The 20,078-nt window shown below is 47.8% G+C and overlaps 2 protein-coding genes across 2 annotated transcripts in view; both read left to right on the forward strand.

Moving 5' to 3' along the window:
• The first annotated feature begins 1,472 nt into the window (after positions 1–1,472).
• The window catches only part of LOC135806616 (unconventional myosin-IXa-like), an 18,620-nt gene continuing 14 nt past the window's right edge, over positions 1,473–20,078 (forward strand). Inside the window, exons 1-17 of the mRNA XM_065320837.1 lie at positions 1,473–2,065; positions 4,800–4,894; positions 5,143–5,205; positions 7,183–7,291; positions 7,601–7,707; positions 9,990–10,041; positions 10,812–10,880; positions 11,273–11,362; positions 11,782–11,850; positions 12,946–12,984; positions 13,259–13,393; positions 13,930–14,051; positions 14,428–14,578; positions 15,011–15,101; positions 15,387–15,426; positions 19,173–19,194; positions 20,072–20,078. The exon at positions 20,072–20,078 is cut by the window's right edge and continues 14 nt beyond it. Of these exons, the coding sequence (XP_065176909.1) occupies positions 1,661–2,065; positions 4,800–4,894; positions 5,143–5,205; positions 7,183–7,291; positions 7,601–7,707; positions 9,990–10,041; positions 10,812–10,880; positions 11,273–11,362; positions 11,782–11,850; positions 12,946–12,984; positions 13,259–13,393; positions 13,930–14,051; positions 14,428–14,578; positions 15,011–15,101; positions 15,387–15,426; positions 19,173–19,194; positions 20,072–20,078 (1,666 nt within the window). The 5' untranslated portion in view covers positions 1,473–1,660. The remainder of the gene's footprint in view (positions 2,066–4,799; positions 4,895–5,142; positions 5,206–7,182; positions 7,292–7,600; positions 7,708–9,989; positions 10,042–10,811; positions 10,881–11,272; positions 11,363–11,781; positions 11,851–12,945; positions 12,985–13,258; positions 13,394–13,929; positions 14,052–14,427; positions 14,579–15,010; positions 15,102–15,386; positions 15,427–19,172; positions 19,195–20,071) is intronic.
• On the forward strand, positions 16,044–17,386 carry LOC135805177 (uncharacterized protein K02A2.6-like). The gene has a single exon (XM_065319180.1). It carries the CDS (start codon positions 16,060–16,062, stop codon positions 17,275–17,277), a length of 1,218 nt encoding a protein of 405 aa, XP_065175252.1. The 5' UTR covers positions 16,044–16,059; the 3' UTR covers positions 17,278–17,386.

Below are 20,078 nucleotides of genomic sequence, written 5' to 3' on the forward strand. Positions count from 1 at the left end.
ACACACACACACACACACACACTGTACCGTGAAGGCGAGTACAACAGTAATACTTTCTCATTGCCAGAAACTGGTTGCGTGTCTCCCCCCCCCCCCCCCCCCCCCGCCATTAAAAATCAGACAGAATCTGGGAATCGATATTGGCTATTGAACCGCCTGACCGATAATAGACTGCACTATTATTTGTTACTCTAGGTGTAAGAACTCCGTAACTATTATAGACTATTATATTGGCTATTTTAGTTATTCCTAATTGCGTGCTGAATTTGCTCTGATTAGTGCAACACAAAGCTGTTTTGGACACTAGTATACCGTAACGTCGCGTATAAAAGCAGGTGCTTACGGCCGTATAAGCCGGGGTTCAAACCATGCTTCTATTCAAAACATGCTCCTACGTCAACATCTTCAGTCTACACTGTGCAGTGCCCATTGTCATGTATGTACTGTGCAAGTATCACTGCTAGCTGTAGCGCAGTATCTACTTTCCTCGCCGTTTGTGCTTGTGTTGTCATGTACATGTAGCAATGCACACCCGCCATGACGTGCTTTGCACTTCTCTACGCGCGCTGTCACTAGGTACCACGCTTTGCTTGCTTGCCTCCTTCTTTTATAATTATACTGCTGTTTTTTTTCCATGTCCACTTCATTCCTAATGATGGTCATAAAGACCGAAACGTTGTAACGATACCTCTAATGGATTTGTGTGAAATGCAGTGCTCTCTTGAGTGTAGGTAGGTTGCCTGCAAACGATCCACAATTACCATACCGGTATAATATTATAGAAGGACACTTTTCAAGTTCCAGGTCTTCTCACTTATCCAAGCACACTGTATAATTATAGCATTTCTGTCTCCAAGGAAACGGTTCATGTACTAACAATTACAGGAAGAAAAAATACAACTTTTTTATACTCTTCACCACCATAATCATAATTATCAGGACTCAAAATAACATAAACAATTAGCACAATTAGCATACATAATGAGTATACACGTATCAACGAGGGCGAGGATACTCATGATGAGAAGGGAACGGACTGGAGATTTTCATTGGTTCCATTCACACTCGACCACAGAGCTACAATTGTAGAGAACTCTGAGAAGTCAACACAGGCAGTCGTACAATTCCTGCTGCAGCGCCGTATGCCTACGCCGTTGTTGTACTACAATACATTGTACAGTATTTTCAATTTTGTAGCAATTGGGATACAGGTACGTAGACCTACGCGCGGTTGCGGTCCACGTTTCCGGATTTACAACCACGTGGGTCGTGTGGTGCAGTTGCCGCAAAAGGCGGTTGTAGGCCGGAAATGGGCCACACACTGCAAAGTAGTACAAGCAGTTGTACTTGTACTAGTTGTAGGGAACACAGCCTAGCCTCACAGGACTTCACCAGCTAGCTGTTCACCGCCTTCGCCGGCGGCGCTGTGTCCTGAATTTTGTGCAGTACACATGCAGGCCGCCAACATACCGGTACTTTCGAAGTAACGTTGTTTGTGTGGTGGTGGCGAAGGCTTTTTTGATCCGGTGGTAGCATGATGATCAGGCTGGTTATGGCGCCTCTACAATTGTAGTCTAGCTCTGTGACTTTTCACCAGGAAGTTATGTTTGTTTATAGCTGATTAGTTGTATAAAGCCACAGGAGCAAGTCAACCGTAAGAATGGATGACCTCTGCTCTGTTCCCAATTTGACCGAGGAGAGCCTTCTGCAGGATTTGCGAACTCGATTTGAGGACGAACTAATTTACACATACGTGGGAACAATCTTGGTGTCTGTCAACCCCTTCAAGTTTTTCCCAATTTATAATCCTCAGTACTGCCACAAGTATCAAAACCGCCGACTTGGAGACCCGTCAGTGCGACCGCATATTTTTGCCATCGCCGACGCAGCGTTTCACTCTCTGGTTCAAAATGGAGCCAACCAGTGTGTTGTTATTAGTGGTGAGAGCGGCTCCGGCAAGTCAGAGGCCACGAAAATGCTCTTGTACCACATTATGCGCCTCAGTTGCAAAGCGTCAACCGACGGTGACCTGAACAGGATATTGGGAACAGCTCCAGTGTTGGAGGTGCGTGTGTAAACCTTCCTGTTTACCAATCATAATTATCATTATTATAGTATGCAGGAGATGATCAGTCCCCCCCCCCCCATACACACACAAACACACACACAAACACCCACACACACACACACACACACACACACACACACACACACACACACACACACACACACACACACACACACACACACACACACACACACACACACACACACACACACACACACACACACACACACACACCTTTGCCGCCCATCGCCGGAGGCGATGGTGGCGATGCTACAGCAGAAGCCATAGCAACTTTGTTCTGGGATTGCACCATTCAGCAGCTTGCAAGGCTGAAGAATTGACAGCCGCTATTCAGCCTGGTCTTCACCACACATCTATTTCAAGTGGCTTTTTCCGGCCAGTGAATCCCATACACGTCCCCCCCCCCCCCCCCCCCCCCGAACGGGGCGAACACCTGGCTTTACCCCAGACAAATGTGCCTTTATGAACCCTCTAGTAGTGACTATCGATTGCATTTTCGTTGAATGGCACGAAAAACACAAAAATCGACAAATGAGTAGGGGGGGGGGGGGGGGGCTCAATCAGAGTAGGAGGGCACTGCCCCCCCCCCCCGTACCTTCCTTTGACTAGAACCCTGTGCTATGCGAATGGCATTATCGAATTTATCGTATATGTTTGTGTGGAGCGGCACCAATAGCACTTCTGGTGCAACTCCATACAAACACCTCAATAGGGCTTGAAAGTGCTACGTCACAGCATAGCAACAATTTCAAAAATTCAAAAACTGGATCCACTTGGATTCAGTTTTTGTATGGATCCAAGCACATTTCAAGCGGTCTTACCCACAGCATGGTGATGTAGCCAGTGAAACTGACTGATTTGGCTACTGGGGGCGGGGTTACAACTGGTGGCGAAATAAAAGTCACACCTGCATGCGACACGAGTGGGTTGCTATGCACCCACATACTTAGGCAATAGCAAAGTCACACCTTAGTGGATCCAAAAATAGAAATCTGATGTCAACTTACTACTCCCTGGCCGTTTTGACGTCATCACTTTCAAGCCCTATGCAGGTATAGCTACCGGTACGTTACCACTATCAAGTTTCATGTACATGTACATGTAGGCATACATACTGTAGGTCATGCACATCACAAGCACCAGGTGCCTCGTGACGACATTGTCAAATGACCTGCCCAGCGTGTATCACACACGTACAAACAGTATTTGTCGCTCACACGATGGGCTGTTTTCTGGAGGGGCATTAGCCCATGCATTGTCCCTTGTGGCCTTATTCGGTGTTGTATCAGGCTGTTGTATTCAACAGCACACTTTGCACTTGATCAGTGTGGTGTGGTGTTTGATGATACCCCATAGAATCCTGCGGCTATTAGATTTAAAAGTGCCATGCCATAGGATGGACTTACAATAATATTATGTGAGCAGGGACCTGTACATGTGGAATGGGCTCATGTACCAGTCGCGATACACATCAACAAAAGCACAGCAAGAGCTGCTACTACATCCGTCAAGAGTGCATAACCCCCAGGAGCGTGCAACTCCAGCTATGGGGTCTGCGGCGGCAGAACTTCAGATCACGTGATGAACTCGTACACATTATGTGCACGCTGCACATGATGATACAGGGTTGTACGCAACCCTGCTTTGGGTTCAACTCTCTTGTGGTCACTTTGCACTGTTTGCCAGCATAATTATTATTATTATTACGCACACACTCATGGCCAAAGCCAATCAAGGAGGAGGTGAGGGCGATTATAGCCAGCCATGGGGAAAAAAGAAAGAAAAACAAGTGCAAATCGGAACAACAACATTAACCTTTGGAACCATGTCACGTGATGTGAAGTTCTGCCATCACAGCACTGCATAGAGGTTGTGCAGGCTGTCCTATCCTGTATCATGACTTTGTTATCCTTTCACCCATTCACGGCATACTAGTAATCCTTCCTCTGTCTGTCGCCATGTATAGACGGTACGTGACCTCGCACTACCCCCGTGCTACGCACGATACCATGCTCTGCTGGGCATGGCCTCCCTGACTCTTCACTATATCTACACTCATCTGTCTGTAAAATAAAGCACTTCCTTATGTCAGTTCATGACACAACATGGTGTCAGAAGTGGGATTCGAACCCACGCCTACAAAAGTACACAGCACAGGCAGTTGCACACGCTTGGAGGTTATGTACTCTTGCATCCGTGCAGGCAGGCAACAAAGAAGGAGGATTAATTCTAACTTGAAATTCAAGTAAGCCCATGGGCTTGTACGCCGACGCCTAGGTCTGTGCACCCTTTACCGCCTGTCTCTGCGGGTGTGCATGGGCTTATGCGTCGGTGGACTTATCTGTGGGATTCTACGGTGTCAGATCCTGCCGGCAACATTCCACTCTCTGCGAACAAAATTTCCGTTGGTAATCTATATGTGCGATTCCCACCTGGGCTGATCGACAGCTTTGCGGCCAGGTGAGCTGGCTTGTTTGAATCTGGGATCTCCGGCATGTATACAAGCAAACTGAAATTCGTGCGTCTACATGCCAAATGGATGCTGCGTACATAACTGACATCCCAGATGCTGATAGCTTGCTATTGTCTTCTGGAGGTGATGGTGTGTGCTAGTACTTGTCCTTATCCTACCTCTCTTCACTGCATGGCGTGTAGGCAGTAATGTTGAAATTGATCGATCGGGTTCTTTTCGCTGCTGTATGTTCTTCAGGCTTTTGGCAATGCACGAACGGTGTCAAACAATAACTCCAGTCGCTTCGGAAAGTTCATCTTGCTGCAGTTCTTGCAGAGCGGATCCTATAAAGAGTAAGTGGCTTATAACGTTATGCAATGCTTGTCAATGCACAGAGATGTTCCCAGTTGCTCAAGCCGGTACGCGGCATGGACATGTGGCAGGTGAACTTGTCCTTCGGTTCCTGTCTTGCAGTAGTGCGTTTCTGCGCAACTTGTAGCCCTTTTTGTCTTATAAATTATCACTTTCTACTACGGACTATAGTACATGTTGCTCTGTTCACGGCTGCTTCGTGTTGCTTCATTGTGCTATCCAACCACAGAGCAAGCATTGAGAAGTACTTGCTGGAGAAGTCCAGAGTCATCTCTCAGTCAAGTGAGGAAAGGTGAGCAGCGTAGTATTATCATCTAATCTTGCACCTTGCTTTTTGGACTTAGCTGGAACCTTGCCACTTTCCATACACAAGATGCTTTTTAAGCATTTGACCTTACATGGGGAAGGGGAGGGGGGGGGGCGGTTTTTTTAGAGAGGGGGCGTCAACTGAGTGGGTACGGTATCCCCCAAGAGTGTGCAACGGCCTGTACAACCTCTGTCCAGTGCTACGGTGGCCTTGAAGGGGGGCCCCCGGGAAAATTTTCAAAAAATGAAACAAAATCCTGCATTTTTGAGCGAAAAAAGGGGGGTTCCGGGCACCCAGGAACCCGTACGGGGCACGCGCCTGCAACCTCTATCCAGTGCTGCGATGGCAGAGCTTCACATCACATGGTTGAATAGGTTACGCTAGGGCAAACAGTGCACTGTGACTACTAGAGAGTTGTACGCCAAGCAGAGTTATGTACAACCCTATGCAGAGCTCTACAGTCCATTTCAAAACTATAGACGCGTACCTAGGCAAAAACCGTTATGCCAGCATCTATACCACATAAAATCTGTGATCACTTTGTGGCAGTTTGTGCATAATTTTTTTCCAAATTGGGCGTCTGTTATCCAATCGCTTAGAAACTATATGAGAGTAATTGTGGAGCGGTCCTGAGCAATATTCCGAAAACTATTCTCAAAAAGCTCCAGCCAAATTTGAAATATTTCAAAAACCCTACGCGTCTATAGTTTTGAAATAGACTGTAAGCAGGAGAAAACTGTAGGGAAGGCAGGGGACAGGGGAAACAAACTGTTAGCCCATTTTCCATTTTCCAATATTGCCTTTTCACACGGAATGCAACATACGAGTGCAGCGCCCAATCCGGAACGCATTAACGGTCGGCATGTGACCGCATTTTCGTTGTGTCAGCTGAAAAAACCACTAAAATTGAAAAATGAGTATGGACGGTACATTTTCACAGGGGGCGCACGGGCAGAGTGTGTGTGTGGGGGGGGGGGGGGGTGGGCTACCCCCCTCCTTCAGACCTTGGCTAGAAGCCTAGAACCCTACTGTAGCTGTCATGCACAGGGTACAAATAATGTGTACAGGTTTGTTAATCCTCCTCTTCCTCCTCCTCCTCCTCCTCCTCCTCCCCCCCCCCCCCCCCCCCCCCTATCCAAACACACACACACACACCTCAGACCTCAGACATGCCCATCGCGGAAGCAATGATAGCGAACAGCTATGTTAGACATAGCAATTTGTGCACACACACACACACACACACACACACACACACACACACACACACACACACACACATACACACACTTGTACTGGCTCACTGCGAAAACTAGTCACGTGGGTCTCCCTGGGAGAGGGGAGAGAGACTCAAAAGGAATCTTGGAAAGCTGACTCAATTGGCTATTGAACTGCCCAACAGCCAACACCCCCCGAAATCCCCAAACTCTGGGTGGGCTTCGAAATGATCCCACTTATGGGCTCACCACACCTCAGTATTAAAGTAGGCGGGAACAAGGTGCAGAAAAAGGATTGACGGCATCAACAGTGTCTGCTCCAGAGCCAGGTCAACCGGACCAGTGACCCGGTTGGGGGTTACTTGGACCCGTTTGGAAAAATATCACTGGGTCACGTGTGACCATTATAGTGACCATCAGACAGACCATTAGGCAGCACTGACTACAATTCAAAACACAACGTCATGCATTTTATATAGGCAGCAAGTGCGAGTGACTTCGAGCGAGCTGTATGTGCCAATGGTGTCCTAGCATTGGAGATCTGGGTGCATATTATTGCACTCGGCACGTGAGCATCGGCGAGTTTTAGTTCATCTTCCGGATGGTGAGGGGTAATTTTCACAGCCATATTTCATCGCCCTATATTTATATTGCTCGTGTCATAGTGGCATCTGCATAATATTACGTCAACACTCAAGCCAGCTTTGGCTGCTACACTTTGATTCTCTCTACTTCCATGCACCAGGAACTATCACATTTTCTACTTTATCTTGGCCGGTGCGCGCCAGCAGCTCAAGGACAGGTTGAGGTTGACGAAGCCCGAAGACTACAACTACCTCAACCACACGGTAGATGTAAGTTGTGTGACTTGTCATGCAGACGTGTTAACATATCCCATAGGACTGGTTTTTGCAAGTGCTCAGGTTGTTCGCAGGCAAATCTGGTTAATTACCGTATTTCCCCGATTATAAGTCGCACTCGATTATAAGTAGCACCCCCATTTTCAGGTTTGAGCAATATTGTTGGATATATTCACTTCAGTAGTAAGTCATGCTCGATTGTAAGTCGCACCCCCTTTTTTACTCTGAATTTTGGGGCCGTCATCAAGGTTGATAGAATCCGCTCCTGACATTATTCTGTTCATCTGTTGCATTCATTTGTAGGGCCAGGAAAAGTGTTATCAAGTGCCAGCTATCGATGACAAGGCTGAGTTCAAGAAGCTATGCAAGTCTCTGGACGATGTGAAGTTCACGGCAAGAAGCCAGGAAGAGTAAGTGAGCCTAGTCATGTCCTATTAACCCCTTATCCAGCCGCTAAAAATCAGCCCCAAAAGGCACTTTTCGAACACTCCGTATAAAATTAATCACAAGTCAAGAACCATTTGACTTTGTAAATAGCAATAGGGTACTATCAAGAGTGCATAAACAGGAGTATGTAACTGTGGTTATGGGTCAGTGCGCGGCGCGCTGCCTTCATTACGTAACTTGCCTCCATCACGCTCTGAAAGCATGCACTCAAACCCACAATTTCTCGTACGAGCCCATCCGTTTTTTCTCTCGATTCTTTCCAGTACCTACATGTATGCGATCTCCAAATTTTGGCGCGGGAACTCCAGTTCCGTACCAAAGTCATTTCAAACCAGAGGGAAAGTGCGGTGTTTGATTTTCCGCAGTGTGTGGACTGCAGCTCAATGATGTACTAGTGATGAAGGCAGCTCGCAAAGAAAAGAGATCACAGTTGCATACTCTTCTTTATGGACTCTGGTACTACAAGTATTCTGATAGATTTTTGACCAAAAATCGATTAGAACATACTAGTAGCCAGTTGACAACAATATGTGCTATAATGTAAACTACAACATTGACTTCCCAGATTCACGGCCATTGGTGTGTCCCAGGTTGCAGAATTGATGCAGGACAAAAATTAGAAAAAAAAACTATTCATGATAAAAGTAGAAACAGTTGCGGCTATTGACGTGCAGGTAAGCATCACACGCGATGCACTTAGAGTTACACTTCCGCTCGACGTTCTCGGTGGCAAAGCAGTGTTTGCAATTCCTTCTTTCTTCTGTAAAGAAGACCAGGCACTTGCCCACAGGATTTGGCTTTCTTCCTGATGTGGACGTCTTCGTCGTCGTTCATCTTCTGGAGGAAGCGTCCATCATACAATATTTTTATTGGTGGGGTTGTTATCGAATTCCTTAGGTCGGACCCTTGAGCACTACAATCTCGTCTGCATGCTCCCTCGATCCCTCATGGCCACACACTCAAGCACCCGAATACGGCTTGTTTGCAGGAATTAGTCTAAAAGGAGAGTAAAGAAGATCCACGAAAGCCAGCATGATGCCGCGAGGTTCATGCCCTCACAGCGCATCAAAGAATCATTTTGACGAACACATCAAGCAAAGGCGTTCAACAGTAACCTACCTCGAAAGACACGCCATCGGAAAGATAATCTCCTCAGCTCCAAAAATTTGAACGAGTCACCGAAAAAGTGGGATTTTTTTTCCCATCGCCCGATAGTGGTCGATTTTTTTTGTACGGGCGGCTGGATAAGGGTTAAACAGTCACCAGCCAATATAAGGGGGTTGAGTTCAACCACCACTGCCATGTTTTTTTTTTTTTTACTACAAAGCACTGGCCAGCAACATAAAAAGGGGAGGTAGACAAAATTGGACAAGTGAACATTGACAACACAGAGGAGCCTGGCATGCGTGCCGATGAGGTAGGTCAACCTCCCCCGACCTAGTGGTCTCGGGTTCATCAGTTGGTCTACGCATCAGGAAGGGGAAATGGACAGAGAAAGGGAGAATGAGCCTGAGAAGCTTCCCAGGAGAGGAAGAGTGAGAGAGAGAGAGAGAGAGAGAGAGAAACAGAAAATGATAATAATAGAGACAACCGGTTATTCTCAGTGCTGGTGGACGTCAGTGGCCCATAGCCAATTGGTCTGGCGGAGGTGGTGGTAGGCCTTAAATGTCGGCAGTTTCTTGAGAGTTGGGCGATCGGCGAGGATTGGGGCAGGCAGTGTGTTCCAGCTCTCCAGGACAAAGTATGGGAAGGAGCGGCGGATGAACTCTGGACTGGAGGCTGGCAGAGGAGTTGCGAGTTGGAAAGAGTGGCCACCGAGGGACTGGCGTTGCCGGCGCGTCCGGGGTGCAGCGTTAACTCTTGCTGGGGGAGGTACCATGTTGGTAAGCAGAGCTGGACCTGGTATGCATTGCAGCTTATACAGGTAGCACAGCCCGTAAACATGCCTTCGGATTGCCAGGCTGGGGAGCAATGAGGGGCCAATAACCTTCATGGCTCGACGCTGGACCAGGTCCAGCTGATGGAGATGACAATGTGCCGCACTTGCCCAGACGAGAGGGGCAATTGCCATGTTATATTTTAAATGTGTCTTTCAGTCTTAGAAGATCGGATAGGTGACGTGTTGTTGGTGGCCAGTTGGTCTTGATGTATGTGAACTAAACCTGGTTGTGCGTGTGTGTGTGTGTGTGTGTGTGTGTGTATGCATATTTCTTTGATGCACTATCTGCTATGTGTCGTGCAACAGGGTGTTCACACTAGTGGCTGCATTGCTTCATCTTGGCAATGTCGAATTTGAGGTAAGCATGGCAGGGTATGACAGTATGTACAACCAGGCAACCATCGCTAGGGCTCATCCTGAGGAGGGGGGGGGGGGGGAGGGGGCATTCTGTGGCTGGCATTGGTATAGGATGGCATTGGTATAGGATGGCATGTGATACATCAGCACTGGCTAGTCATTCCAACGCTAGCCAAGACCATGACGATCTAACATGGGAAATTGTGGGCACAGGTTATGCGATCGAGTCCACCAACTAATCCAGATTTTGAACAGTCAGACATGCGCAATCTAGCACAAAACTTACAGGGAGTACTAAGACATTCCACGGCAAGAAAGTCAGCTTGAGCACTGCTCGATAGCGCAAACCAACGGCCTTCCAACCTGGAAGGTTCATGGATATTAGTGCTAATTCCAAAGAGGAGAAGGCCAGCGCCATCGAGTTGGTGGACTCGATCGCATAACTTGTGCCCACATTTTCCCATGTTCCAATTTTTTCCTTGGCTCACCATCTGAGTTTTTGACCCGAATAATTCAATGTATTTATTCAATGTATTTGTTCAATGTATTTGTTCACTCATTTCCTCATTGTTATTTTACTGTATTTGTGGTGCAGTAGTGAAGGCTGTTTTGTGCCAGTTCAGGATTTTTAATTAACACGTGCTGTATGATAGCTCAGAGTGCTGCTAAACCATGGTTTTAATTTCTCTGCTCATGTGATGATATGTGTGGGCGTTTGTGGACGTGCTTCTCTTCGTATGGGTGTTTTGCTCTGGACTGCCTTGCCATCAGACTGGTGAGGATGGCCTCTCTAGCGTGAAGAACGAAGACACGCTGCGCTTTGTTGGCCAGCTGCTCAAGGTCAGTGCACGTATTTAGAGTGCAATGTACGATTCCTGTGCTGCTGCTGCTTATTAGACTAGTGTTGGAGCAAGTTTCCTTCAGTCGTAGGCCGACCTTGCCCAGATGAGGTTTGGGCATGCGAGCAATCTCGAGGAAGACTACTTCATGCACACTGGTATCATGTTTTACACCCGCTGAAAACTTGAAAACTTGTTCTGAAATCATGTACTGAAATCATGTACCGATGTGTAACAATTTACAAAGTTTACAAACTGCTTACCGGTTTTAGTTTACTCGCCTTGAGAGAATTAGTGCTGGAGTATTGTGTAACTTTGAAGCAGACTTTAGGTGTTTTGTTTTAAACAGTCCTGCTATGTTCTCACTCCTTTGGTTTTCTTTCACATTGAAAGGTGGAGGAGGCCACATTGAGTTTGTCGCTGACCCAACGGACGTCCGTAATTCGCGGAGCCGAGTTCACTACCCCTTTTCAAGTCAACGAGGTAATGTTCTTAAATAGACTCAGGCACGGATACTTTAGTACTTTTGGTTTTTCTCATCTTGGCAATGGCATTTGAAGCCTTCCTTGAACTACCATTCGATGCGTACCGGTATGTCCTGGATTATCCCACTGAGTGAGTACTACAGACTGACGTGAGCTTTGAGAGCAACTTAGCCTTGTGTTTGTGTAGTTATTTTTTTCTGTCTAAATTTTCATAGTCCTTGATGGGTGAATGTGTGTGGGGCACATGTCTTCTCTTCCATTCACCTAGCCCAGTGGAGTAGAGTTTGGGATCATTTTGATTTTACGGTGTTCCGTGGAACTGCACTCTTTGTGCAAACGTCTTTTAGCTGTAGTGTATTTCTGTGACCTGACTAGAATCTCTTGTCCTATTTTCTGTGCCCTTGTGCCGATGTACAGTCCATTGATGCCCGGGACGCCACTGCCAAGGCACTTTACTCCTATCTGTTCGACTGGATTGTAGCAAAGGTACCTTTTTCTTGTACCGGTGAAATGTACATTACTCTGTCGATCAGCGCTGTGATCCTGTAGAGTCCAACGGTCATTGCCCTGTTTCACGAAATGGAAATGACAGTCTGATTAGAGGGTGTGCGGTATCCAGGGAGTCTTACCCACACCAGGGAGGTGACACGGCGCATACATCCTTGTCCCAGGGGTTGCCTCGCACGTTGTTATTTTTTCGACTACTAGTAGTCGAGAGGGCATCGCAGAGATGATGCGATGCGTCTCCGAAGGACATACACATGCGCCGCTGAGAATCAGCATCGATACCCGATGGACCTGCAGCACCTGTCGTTCGCAAGGCAGCTTGCCGAATGGCCTCTCTGTTGATGGCTTCAAACTGGACAGGGTGCTGAGGAACGAAAAAGGTTCCACGCTAGCTGTTGCGAGTCGGAAACAGCAGGTATTGCAGAGTTGAGTGCCGCGGTGGTAATTTAATCCACAGTTGTCAAGCATCGCTCGGCGGTGCAAACTTGCGCCTCACCACCAGTATTTGTAGCTGCTCCATGGGTGTTGAGGACGTCAGTCGTACGAGTGGCGCCGGTGACCAGTACCGTATCACTGGGTGTTTGAACAGCTGACGAGGCTTTCGCAGATTTGTTGCCGAGAGCTGGTTTCGGCACCAATTGGACTGGGCAGGGGGACAATTCCAACACTTACATGTACGCCCGCCTTTCACGCAAGCGCAGCTGATGCAGGTGCCAGTTGTGCCGTTGCACCGGCGCATTGGCCTTCCCGCATGGCTGACTTGACTTTGGCGGTGTTTAGCACACAGACACTGCTCGAAAACCTACTTAGAACCGGAGCTCGCAAAAGCCATCCTCACTCAGCAGAAAGAATAACAACGTGCGAGGCAACCCCTGAGACAAGGATTTCTGCACCGTGTCACCTCCCTTGTTTGGGTACAACTCCCTGGTAGTAACTGAGTCTAGTACATGTATACCGTTAGTAGAAGGCATGTTGATATGCTACTTCACAATCTGCGCATTCTAGCCTATTGTGTCAGTGCAGCTTTCCAGCTTTGACATCTTGACTCCGTCGTTTTCTTCTTTTCAATGCCAGGTGAACAGTGTGCTGTCAACGAGGGCGTCCAATGCCAAGGTAGGTGGTGACCAGGCAGTGTGTGAAGCACAGCTCCAGCTCTGCTCCCGTCTTAGCAGTACGTGCGTATTTGTATAACCTGGACTTGTATTGTACTGTGTACGTGTGCATGACTGCACGTGGCATGCGCATATGTCCTGCGCATGTGTGCATGATTGCATGTGGTATGTGTATGCATACTGTACATGTGTGCATGATTGCATGTGTCTGAACTTCAGCTTATTCACTTCATATTTGTGTGTGTGTGTGTGTATGTGCACTTGTACCTTCCCAGCTTTTGAGCATTGGCCTGCTGGATATCTTTGGCTTTGAGAACTTCAAGGTGAACAGCTTTGAGCAGTTCTGCATCAACTATGCCAATGAGCAGCTCCAGCAGTACTTTAACCGGCACATCTTCTCTTACGAACAGGTGAGTGTCCACTGGTACATGCACTGCAATTTCAAAGTTCCGTATTTCGGAGCTGCGCCAATTAGCCCTAACAGGATGAACTAACTCCTGTGTGCAGGTATTATGGATGCTGAAATTTCATGTACAGTGTGTTTACTATTTACTTGTACTACTATTTGCTTGCACTTGCCGGTTGTTCCGTGCCAGGATGCTAGTGATGTGATCAGCCGTACAAGTCTTGTGCCGTGTATGGGCACCTTCATCGTGCCTATCGGCATACACAAATGCCGTCGTTATGTGAAGTGATTACTTTACAAATGTTTGGAATACGCATCACAAGTGGACCGTTCGCTACCACTGTGTTCTTGTAAAGTTCTTGGAATCTGATGTTGCCTTGTGCTCATCCACTGGCATCTAGAGTATTTTCTGTTACAAGGCCATGTGCAAGATGTATACATGGCTGAGAAGAGGAGGGAGTAGGTTTGGTTCTGTTTGCTATTCATGTGTAATAATTGCATTCACCTTTATCGTTCTGTTGCCTTCCTGTCTTCTTGCAGGAGCAATACCAAGCAGAAGGCATTGAGTGGTCAGAAGTGTCCTTCACTGACAACACTCCCTGCCTGGAGCTTATCAGCAAGCGGCCCACTGGCATCTTGCATTTACTGGATGAGGAGAGCAAGTGAGTTTCACCCTCTGTGTGTGGGCGTGCGTGCATGGGTGTGGGTGTGTGGGCTTGTGTGTGTGTGTGTGTGTGCACAGGTGTGTGTGCACGTGTGTGTGTGTGCATGTGTGGGTGTGCACGTGTGGGTGTCCCTGCATGTAGCCCAACTCCCATAAGATTGTGATGAGATGTACATATCCCCAGATCCCTGCTAGTATGCCTTGGAACACTATCAACACGACTTGGGAGAACGCGAGGGGAGAGGTCGGGAGATTTGTCTTGACGTGCACCAGTTCCGCCGTGTTTGAGCTAACTGTATGCGTGCTGACACGTTCTGCACTCTGTGGACTATCTGTGTGCGCGCGATGATCATGTTGTTTTGATTGACGCGTAGGCTGTCTACTGGCACCGATGAGAAGCTGCTGGAGAAGATTGGACACCACCAGAAGGAGAACACGTACTTTGTGATGCCTCGCAAGCTGAAGAACAGCCGACCGGCGTTCACAATCAAGCACTATGCTGGTTCAGTCACATACCGGATTGATGTAAGTCTGCTGAGTGGATGATGTCATGATCATTGTGTTCAATTGAATTGTGGACTTGACTACTGTAAAGTGAGAAACTTTCGCTAGAGATTAAATGCTATTTTCGCGACCACCACACATTCGCGAATATAAATCGCCGCAAACCTCTCCGTACTTTTGATTGTAGACAGTACAACATCCAACTGAAGAGATAGAATCGCAAAAGTTTCTCATCCTGAATCAGCCCAATCTATGAAAACGCTAAATTTACGCGCCGTGAAATTTTGTCGCTTTACAGTACGTGCACTAGAAGTAGAAATGACATGGCCGTGGGTGCTTCCAAAATTTGACATTACATACCACCGTGTTGGCTGGTGTCCAGTAACGGTTCGCCGAGTGTCTGTGGCTCCTCAAGGTTCTTCCATGACTGTTTTGCTCGTTGTGCTTTCCCAGGGATTCAGGGAGAAGAACCGAGACATGCTCCGTCCCGATGTCATTGCAGTGCTTCGCAACAGTTCCAATCCTTTCATCCTCCGACTTATCGGTGAGTCGACGCACCTGGCAAGAAGTCTATTCTTTGTCTGCTTGCTCTGAAGAATCATAATATTGTAGAATAATATACTTCAAGCATGATTCTTTGCATACACACACAAGTATCTCTCGGAAAGAGTCACATTCACTGCCTGCCTTTTGTTTTCTCTGTATTGACATGGATTTATACTTGTGTGCGTACACTACCTGCCTAGGCATGAAGAGTAATGCTGGCAAGCGATGGAGGCAAGTCTATAACACTTTCTGCGCTGGCCTTTACCTGTCCACACTACCACAGAGGCAGCAGAGGTCCAGCAGACCGGGCAGTCGAAGGAGAAGTAAGTCGTGTACTTTATTCCCGTAGCTATGCAGAAGACGTTACTTCAGTAACGTCTGGCGCTAGCCAGGGTCCACACAGCTTTAATTTGGTATTTGTGTGTGTGTTTGTTTGTTTGTTTGTGTCACGCCTGGCGCTATCCCGTATCTGTCCCGTATCTGTGACTACAAAGGCTCTACAGGATTGTACATAACAGCTGTCCACAATATTTGCGGGCTCCTGTATCTGTCCCGTACCGTACCAATATTCGTCGTATTATGCATACGACTCCCTGATGTCGAGGGGATTTGGAAAGAAATAGGGAGACGAGGAGGAAATTAAATTAGAATTGTAGTGTATGTACCAGACATGTATTCATCTAATTGCAAGTACTATTGATCCACCCTAAAACCACAACCGCTTAGGCATGAACTCTCTATAGCAATTCATTGTACTGCCACCCAACACCCAACGCATCCCGCACCCGGGATACAACTCCTATATCCTCTAGCACAATCATACCTCAACGCTTCTTATTGCTCTGCAACCGTAGAATAAACTTGTATGTAAACTCTACGTGTGAACCCACAGTCTCTTGGTTAGAGACACAACAACTGGCGACGAAGATGGGATGGGCCTACACCAAGGGTGTGTCATGTGGGGAATCCGTGTCGTCATTCCTTCCCCACTGCGCCACCGAGTACTGGAGGAGCTGCACAGTGGCCATCCTGGGCTGGTTCGGATGAAAGCACTAGCCCGCAGCTTTGTATGGTGGCCAGGCATCGACACAGACATCGAGCAGACCGGCAAGGCCTGCCTTGGCTGTCAGGCACACCAGGCGGCGCCACCGAAGTCACCGCTACATCCCTGGGAGTGGCCGTCCAAGCCATGGCAGCGTCTCCACATTGATTTTGCCGGGCCGTTCCAAGGGCACATGTGGCTGATTGTGGTGGACGCCCACAGTAAGTGGCCAGAAGTGCTACCAATGAGCAGTACCACTGCCCCGGCTACCATACGCCGTCTCCGAGAAGTGTTTGCTCAACATGGCCTGCCGGACCAGATCGTGAGTGACAACGGCCCGCAGTTTACTGCCGATGAGTTCCGCCGTTTCACAGAAGCCAACGGCATAACGCACACGTTCTCAGCACCGTACCACCCAGCGACTAACGGGTTGGCTGAACGATTTGTGCGTACAATGAAGCAGGCACTCAGGTCCCATTCTGCCACAGCACCGCTTGAGTTCTTGCCTCGCTTCCTGTTGGCCTATCGCACCACACCCCATGCTACAACGAATGCCACACCAGCATCCCTGCTAATGCACCGGGAGCTACGCACGCGGCTGTCGCTGGTTCAACCCAGTGTCCAGGCATCTGTTGCTAAGAAACAGACAGCTCAGCGTAGTGCAAGATCAGCGAACCGTGAGCGCACGTTTGCTGTGGATGACACCGTCATGGTACGTGACTACCGCACCAACGCACCACACCCGTGGATTCCGGGCACAGTGCAAGCGGTACACGGCTCCCGCCACTATACAGTGGAAGTTGGCCCAGACCAGCAATGGAGGCGCCATGTTGAACAGCTCCGGTCAGCCGACTCCGCTCCGCAATCATCCGTACCGATGAACACAGCGCCTTTGCCGTCCGTGGCAGAACCGGATCACAGTTTGTGCTTTCCGACTGCTCATTTGCCAGCTAGTGTTCCGACACCACCCAGTGTCCAAGCCGCTGCTACTCCAACACCTCCGCCTGCGCAAACACCAGTAGCAGCAACTACGGCAACGCAGCAGGTCCAGTCGCCGCTGGCACAAGATACGACTGAACCCCGCCGTAACCCGCCGAGAGCCCGAGTCCTGCCGGCTCGCCTGAGAGACTGAATTGCTTCTTGCTCACACAATTGCTGTCCCGTGCTCTCAGCTCATCCGCTTCTTCTTCTTGTGCATTAAATGTTATGCCGTATAGGAATACCTCGTAGCTCAACATGTACCATAACATTTAGGGGAGGAATGTAGTGTATGTACCAGACATGTATTCATCTAATTGCAAGTACTATTGATCCACCCTAAAACCACAACCGCTTAGGCATGAACTCTCTATAGCAATTCATTGTACTGCCACCCAACGCATCCCGCACCCGGGATACAACTCCTATATCCTCTAGCACAATCATACCTCAACGCTTCTTATTGCTCTGCAACCGTAGAATAAACTTGTATGTAAACTCTACGTGTGAACCCACAGTCTCTTGGTTAGAGACACAACAAGAATAGACGCCGATTAGGTGATAGGATGACCCCAGGAAACGTCAGGACAGACATCCCGTCGAGGCCAGAACGCCCGTGATCGGCAGAGTCAGCGCCGGTCCCAGTAAACGTCAGGACAGACATCCCGTCGACGCGCAGAAAAACTAAATCTGCAGCCTCTTTTGCCGTCGAACAGGATACGTATTTATATAGAAGACTGTAAAGTTATGTAATGTCCAAATTTCGACGTGAGCAGCAGGTCACTCGCGTTGATTTTTTCGACGTGCGAGCCAAATAACGCGAGCTGAACTTTCGCGTCGCAGACATCCCGTCGACGCGCAGAAAAACTAAATCTGCAGCCTCTTTTGCAGTCGGACAGGATACGTTTTTTAGGAGACTGTAAAGTTATGTAATGTGCTCCACAGGCAACCATGCATTCGGCGGCGTCATTGGCTCAACAGGTCAATGATTATGTACATGTATTACTACAAAAAGGCCAGAAAATCCAATTCCTGTATTAAAATCAACTATTGTTCGCTGGCGATTTAATTTCGCTGATTTCGCCGCTTGGTACCAACCGGCCAAAGTAAATCGCAGGCCAACGTTTGTCATATAGGCAAATGATGCATGATTGAGCAATGGATGCATGTGAGAGCAAAAATACCGATCGATTTCAAATTTGACGTGAAACTGCGCGTCACGTCGGAAATAACGTGCATCTTAACCTCTCTAATCGAGAGGTTTCTATTTCTCATCGGCCAAAATTTGTTGATTTACAATATAAGGAGATAAAAATTAAAGAAGGAGCAAAACAAAAGTAGATGATTATTAGAGAAATAACAATCCGCAATAAATTCTGCAAATACTTTTGCCTAACTCATAATATTCAAACCGATTGAAACGTTTTTGCAATACAGTGATGTGGCCAATCAACGGAAAAAGACAATTCCATCAGTTCTTATAACATGTACGATGAGCTAGGCAAAAAAGCATAAAAGCATAGCGTAGGGCCCTGAGCTTCCAAGCTCTCTCGTTTTATTTGCGAAGCCGGTGGATTCTAGTTTCCCATCATTGAAATTGAATTGTGGCACTACTGTCAGTATTTTTGCCAGCACGTGTACTATAACCCCCCCCCCCCAAAACAGTGCACCTTGGCGTACTGGAAGTCTACAGATATTCTGCCCATTCAAATTTCGGCCTGTACTGCTGCCACCTGTATACACTGTCACACTGAACCTTGCAAAACAAAATTTCGGCTGCAACAAATTTCAGCCAAACATGACCAGGCCGAAAATAGCCGAAAAAAATATGCGCCGAATATGTGTTGACTTTCAGCATACGGTTTCCAACGTGCCACGTGATTGTGAATAAATGAATATTATATAAATAGTTGCTCAGTGCTGTATACCTTTGCACAATTCAACCGGAAAAGCACACATAGGCCTGAGCGTGATCACCGGTCCTCCTTCATATTGACAGTCAGTAACCGGTTCTCTCTTGCTTGTGGTCTTGTGTTCCTGTGTCTCCAGGGAAGAGCATCAAGGCGCCCAAGTGAGTGCCACTGTGCTATTCTAGCTTTAGTAGGGATCACGACTAGTGTTGCTGTGGCATGCGCTTGGCATGTGCTTGGCAGTGTGCTTGGTAGTGTGCTTGGCGTGTGATTGGTAGTGTGCTTGGTAGTGTGCTTGGTAGTGTGCTTGGTAGTGTGCTTGGTAGTGTGCTTGGTAGTGTGCTTGGTAGTGTGCTTGGTAGTGTGTGTGGTAGTGTGCTTGGTAGTGTGCTTGGCAGTGTGCTTGGTAGTGTGCTTGGTAGTGTGCTTGGCAGTGTGCTTGGTAGTGTGCTTGGTAGTGTGCTTGGTAGTGTGCTTGGTAGTGTGCTTGGTAGTGTGTGTGGTAGTGTGCTTGGTAGTGTGTGTGGTAGTGTGCTTGGTAGTGTGTGTGGTAGTGTGTTTGGTAGTGTGTGTGGTAGTGTGTGGCACATGGCCAATGCTGCTGCATGATTGTATCATTGACATTTAACATCCAAATTTATAATCATTGACACTGCTCATGGCTTGCTGCACGAACGGGCATGCATCAAACTCTGTGCTGTGAAGATACATGCATGCCAGTGACCCTAAATGTATGCTCTTTCTACATGCTGCATGCATTCTCACCACCGCTCCTTTGATCGTGTGTAGTCTTTCCATTTGTGCGCACTACATCTTGGTTTACAAGTACTTCTTTTGTCAGCTGCTGCTGCTGCTGCTGCTGCTGCTGCTAGCAGCAAGTAAATACGCCATGTGTCACAACATCATGCAGTACATGAACTTGGGAATTAGTCATTCACCTTAACCAGCTTTTGTGACTACTCAAGTTCTCTGCTCTCTGCTTATACGTGTGTTTTTTTTCGTGCGCGTTCTTACTTTCCTTTGTGCTCTCTGCAACAGTGGCAGA

The sequence above is a fragment of the Sycon ciliatum genome, chromosome 1 (genome assembly GCF_964019385.1).
Source record: "Sycon ciliatum chromosome 1, ocSycCili1.1, whole genome shotgun sequence".
In the NCBI taxonomy this organism is placed as follows: Eukaryota; Metazoa; Porifera; class Calcarea; order Leucosolenida; family Sycettidae; genus Sycon; species Sycon ciliatum.

Coding starts and splice junctions, on each gene's coding strand:
- LOC135805177 (XM_065319180.1), top strand. CDS start 16,060: ATGTGGGGAATCCGTGTCGTCATTCCTTCCCCACTGCGCCACCGAGTA.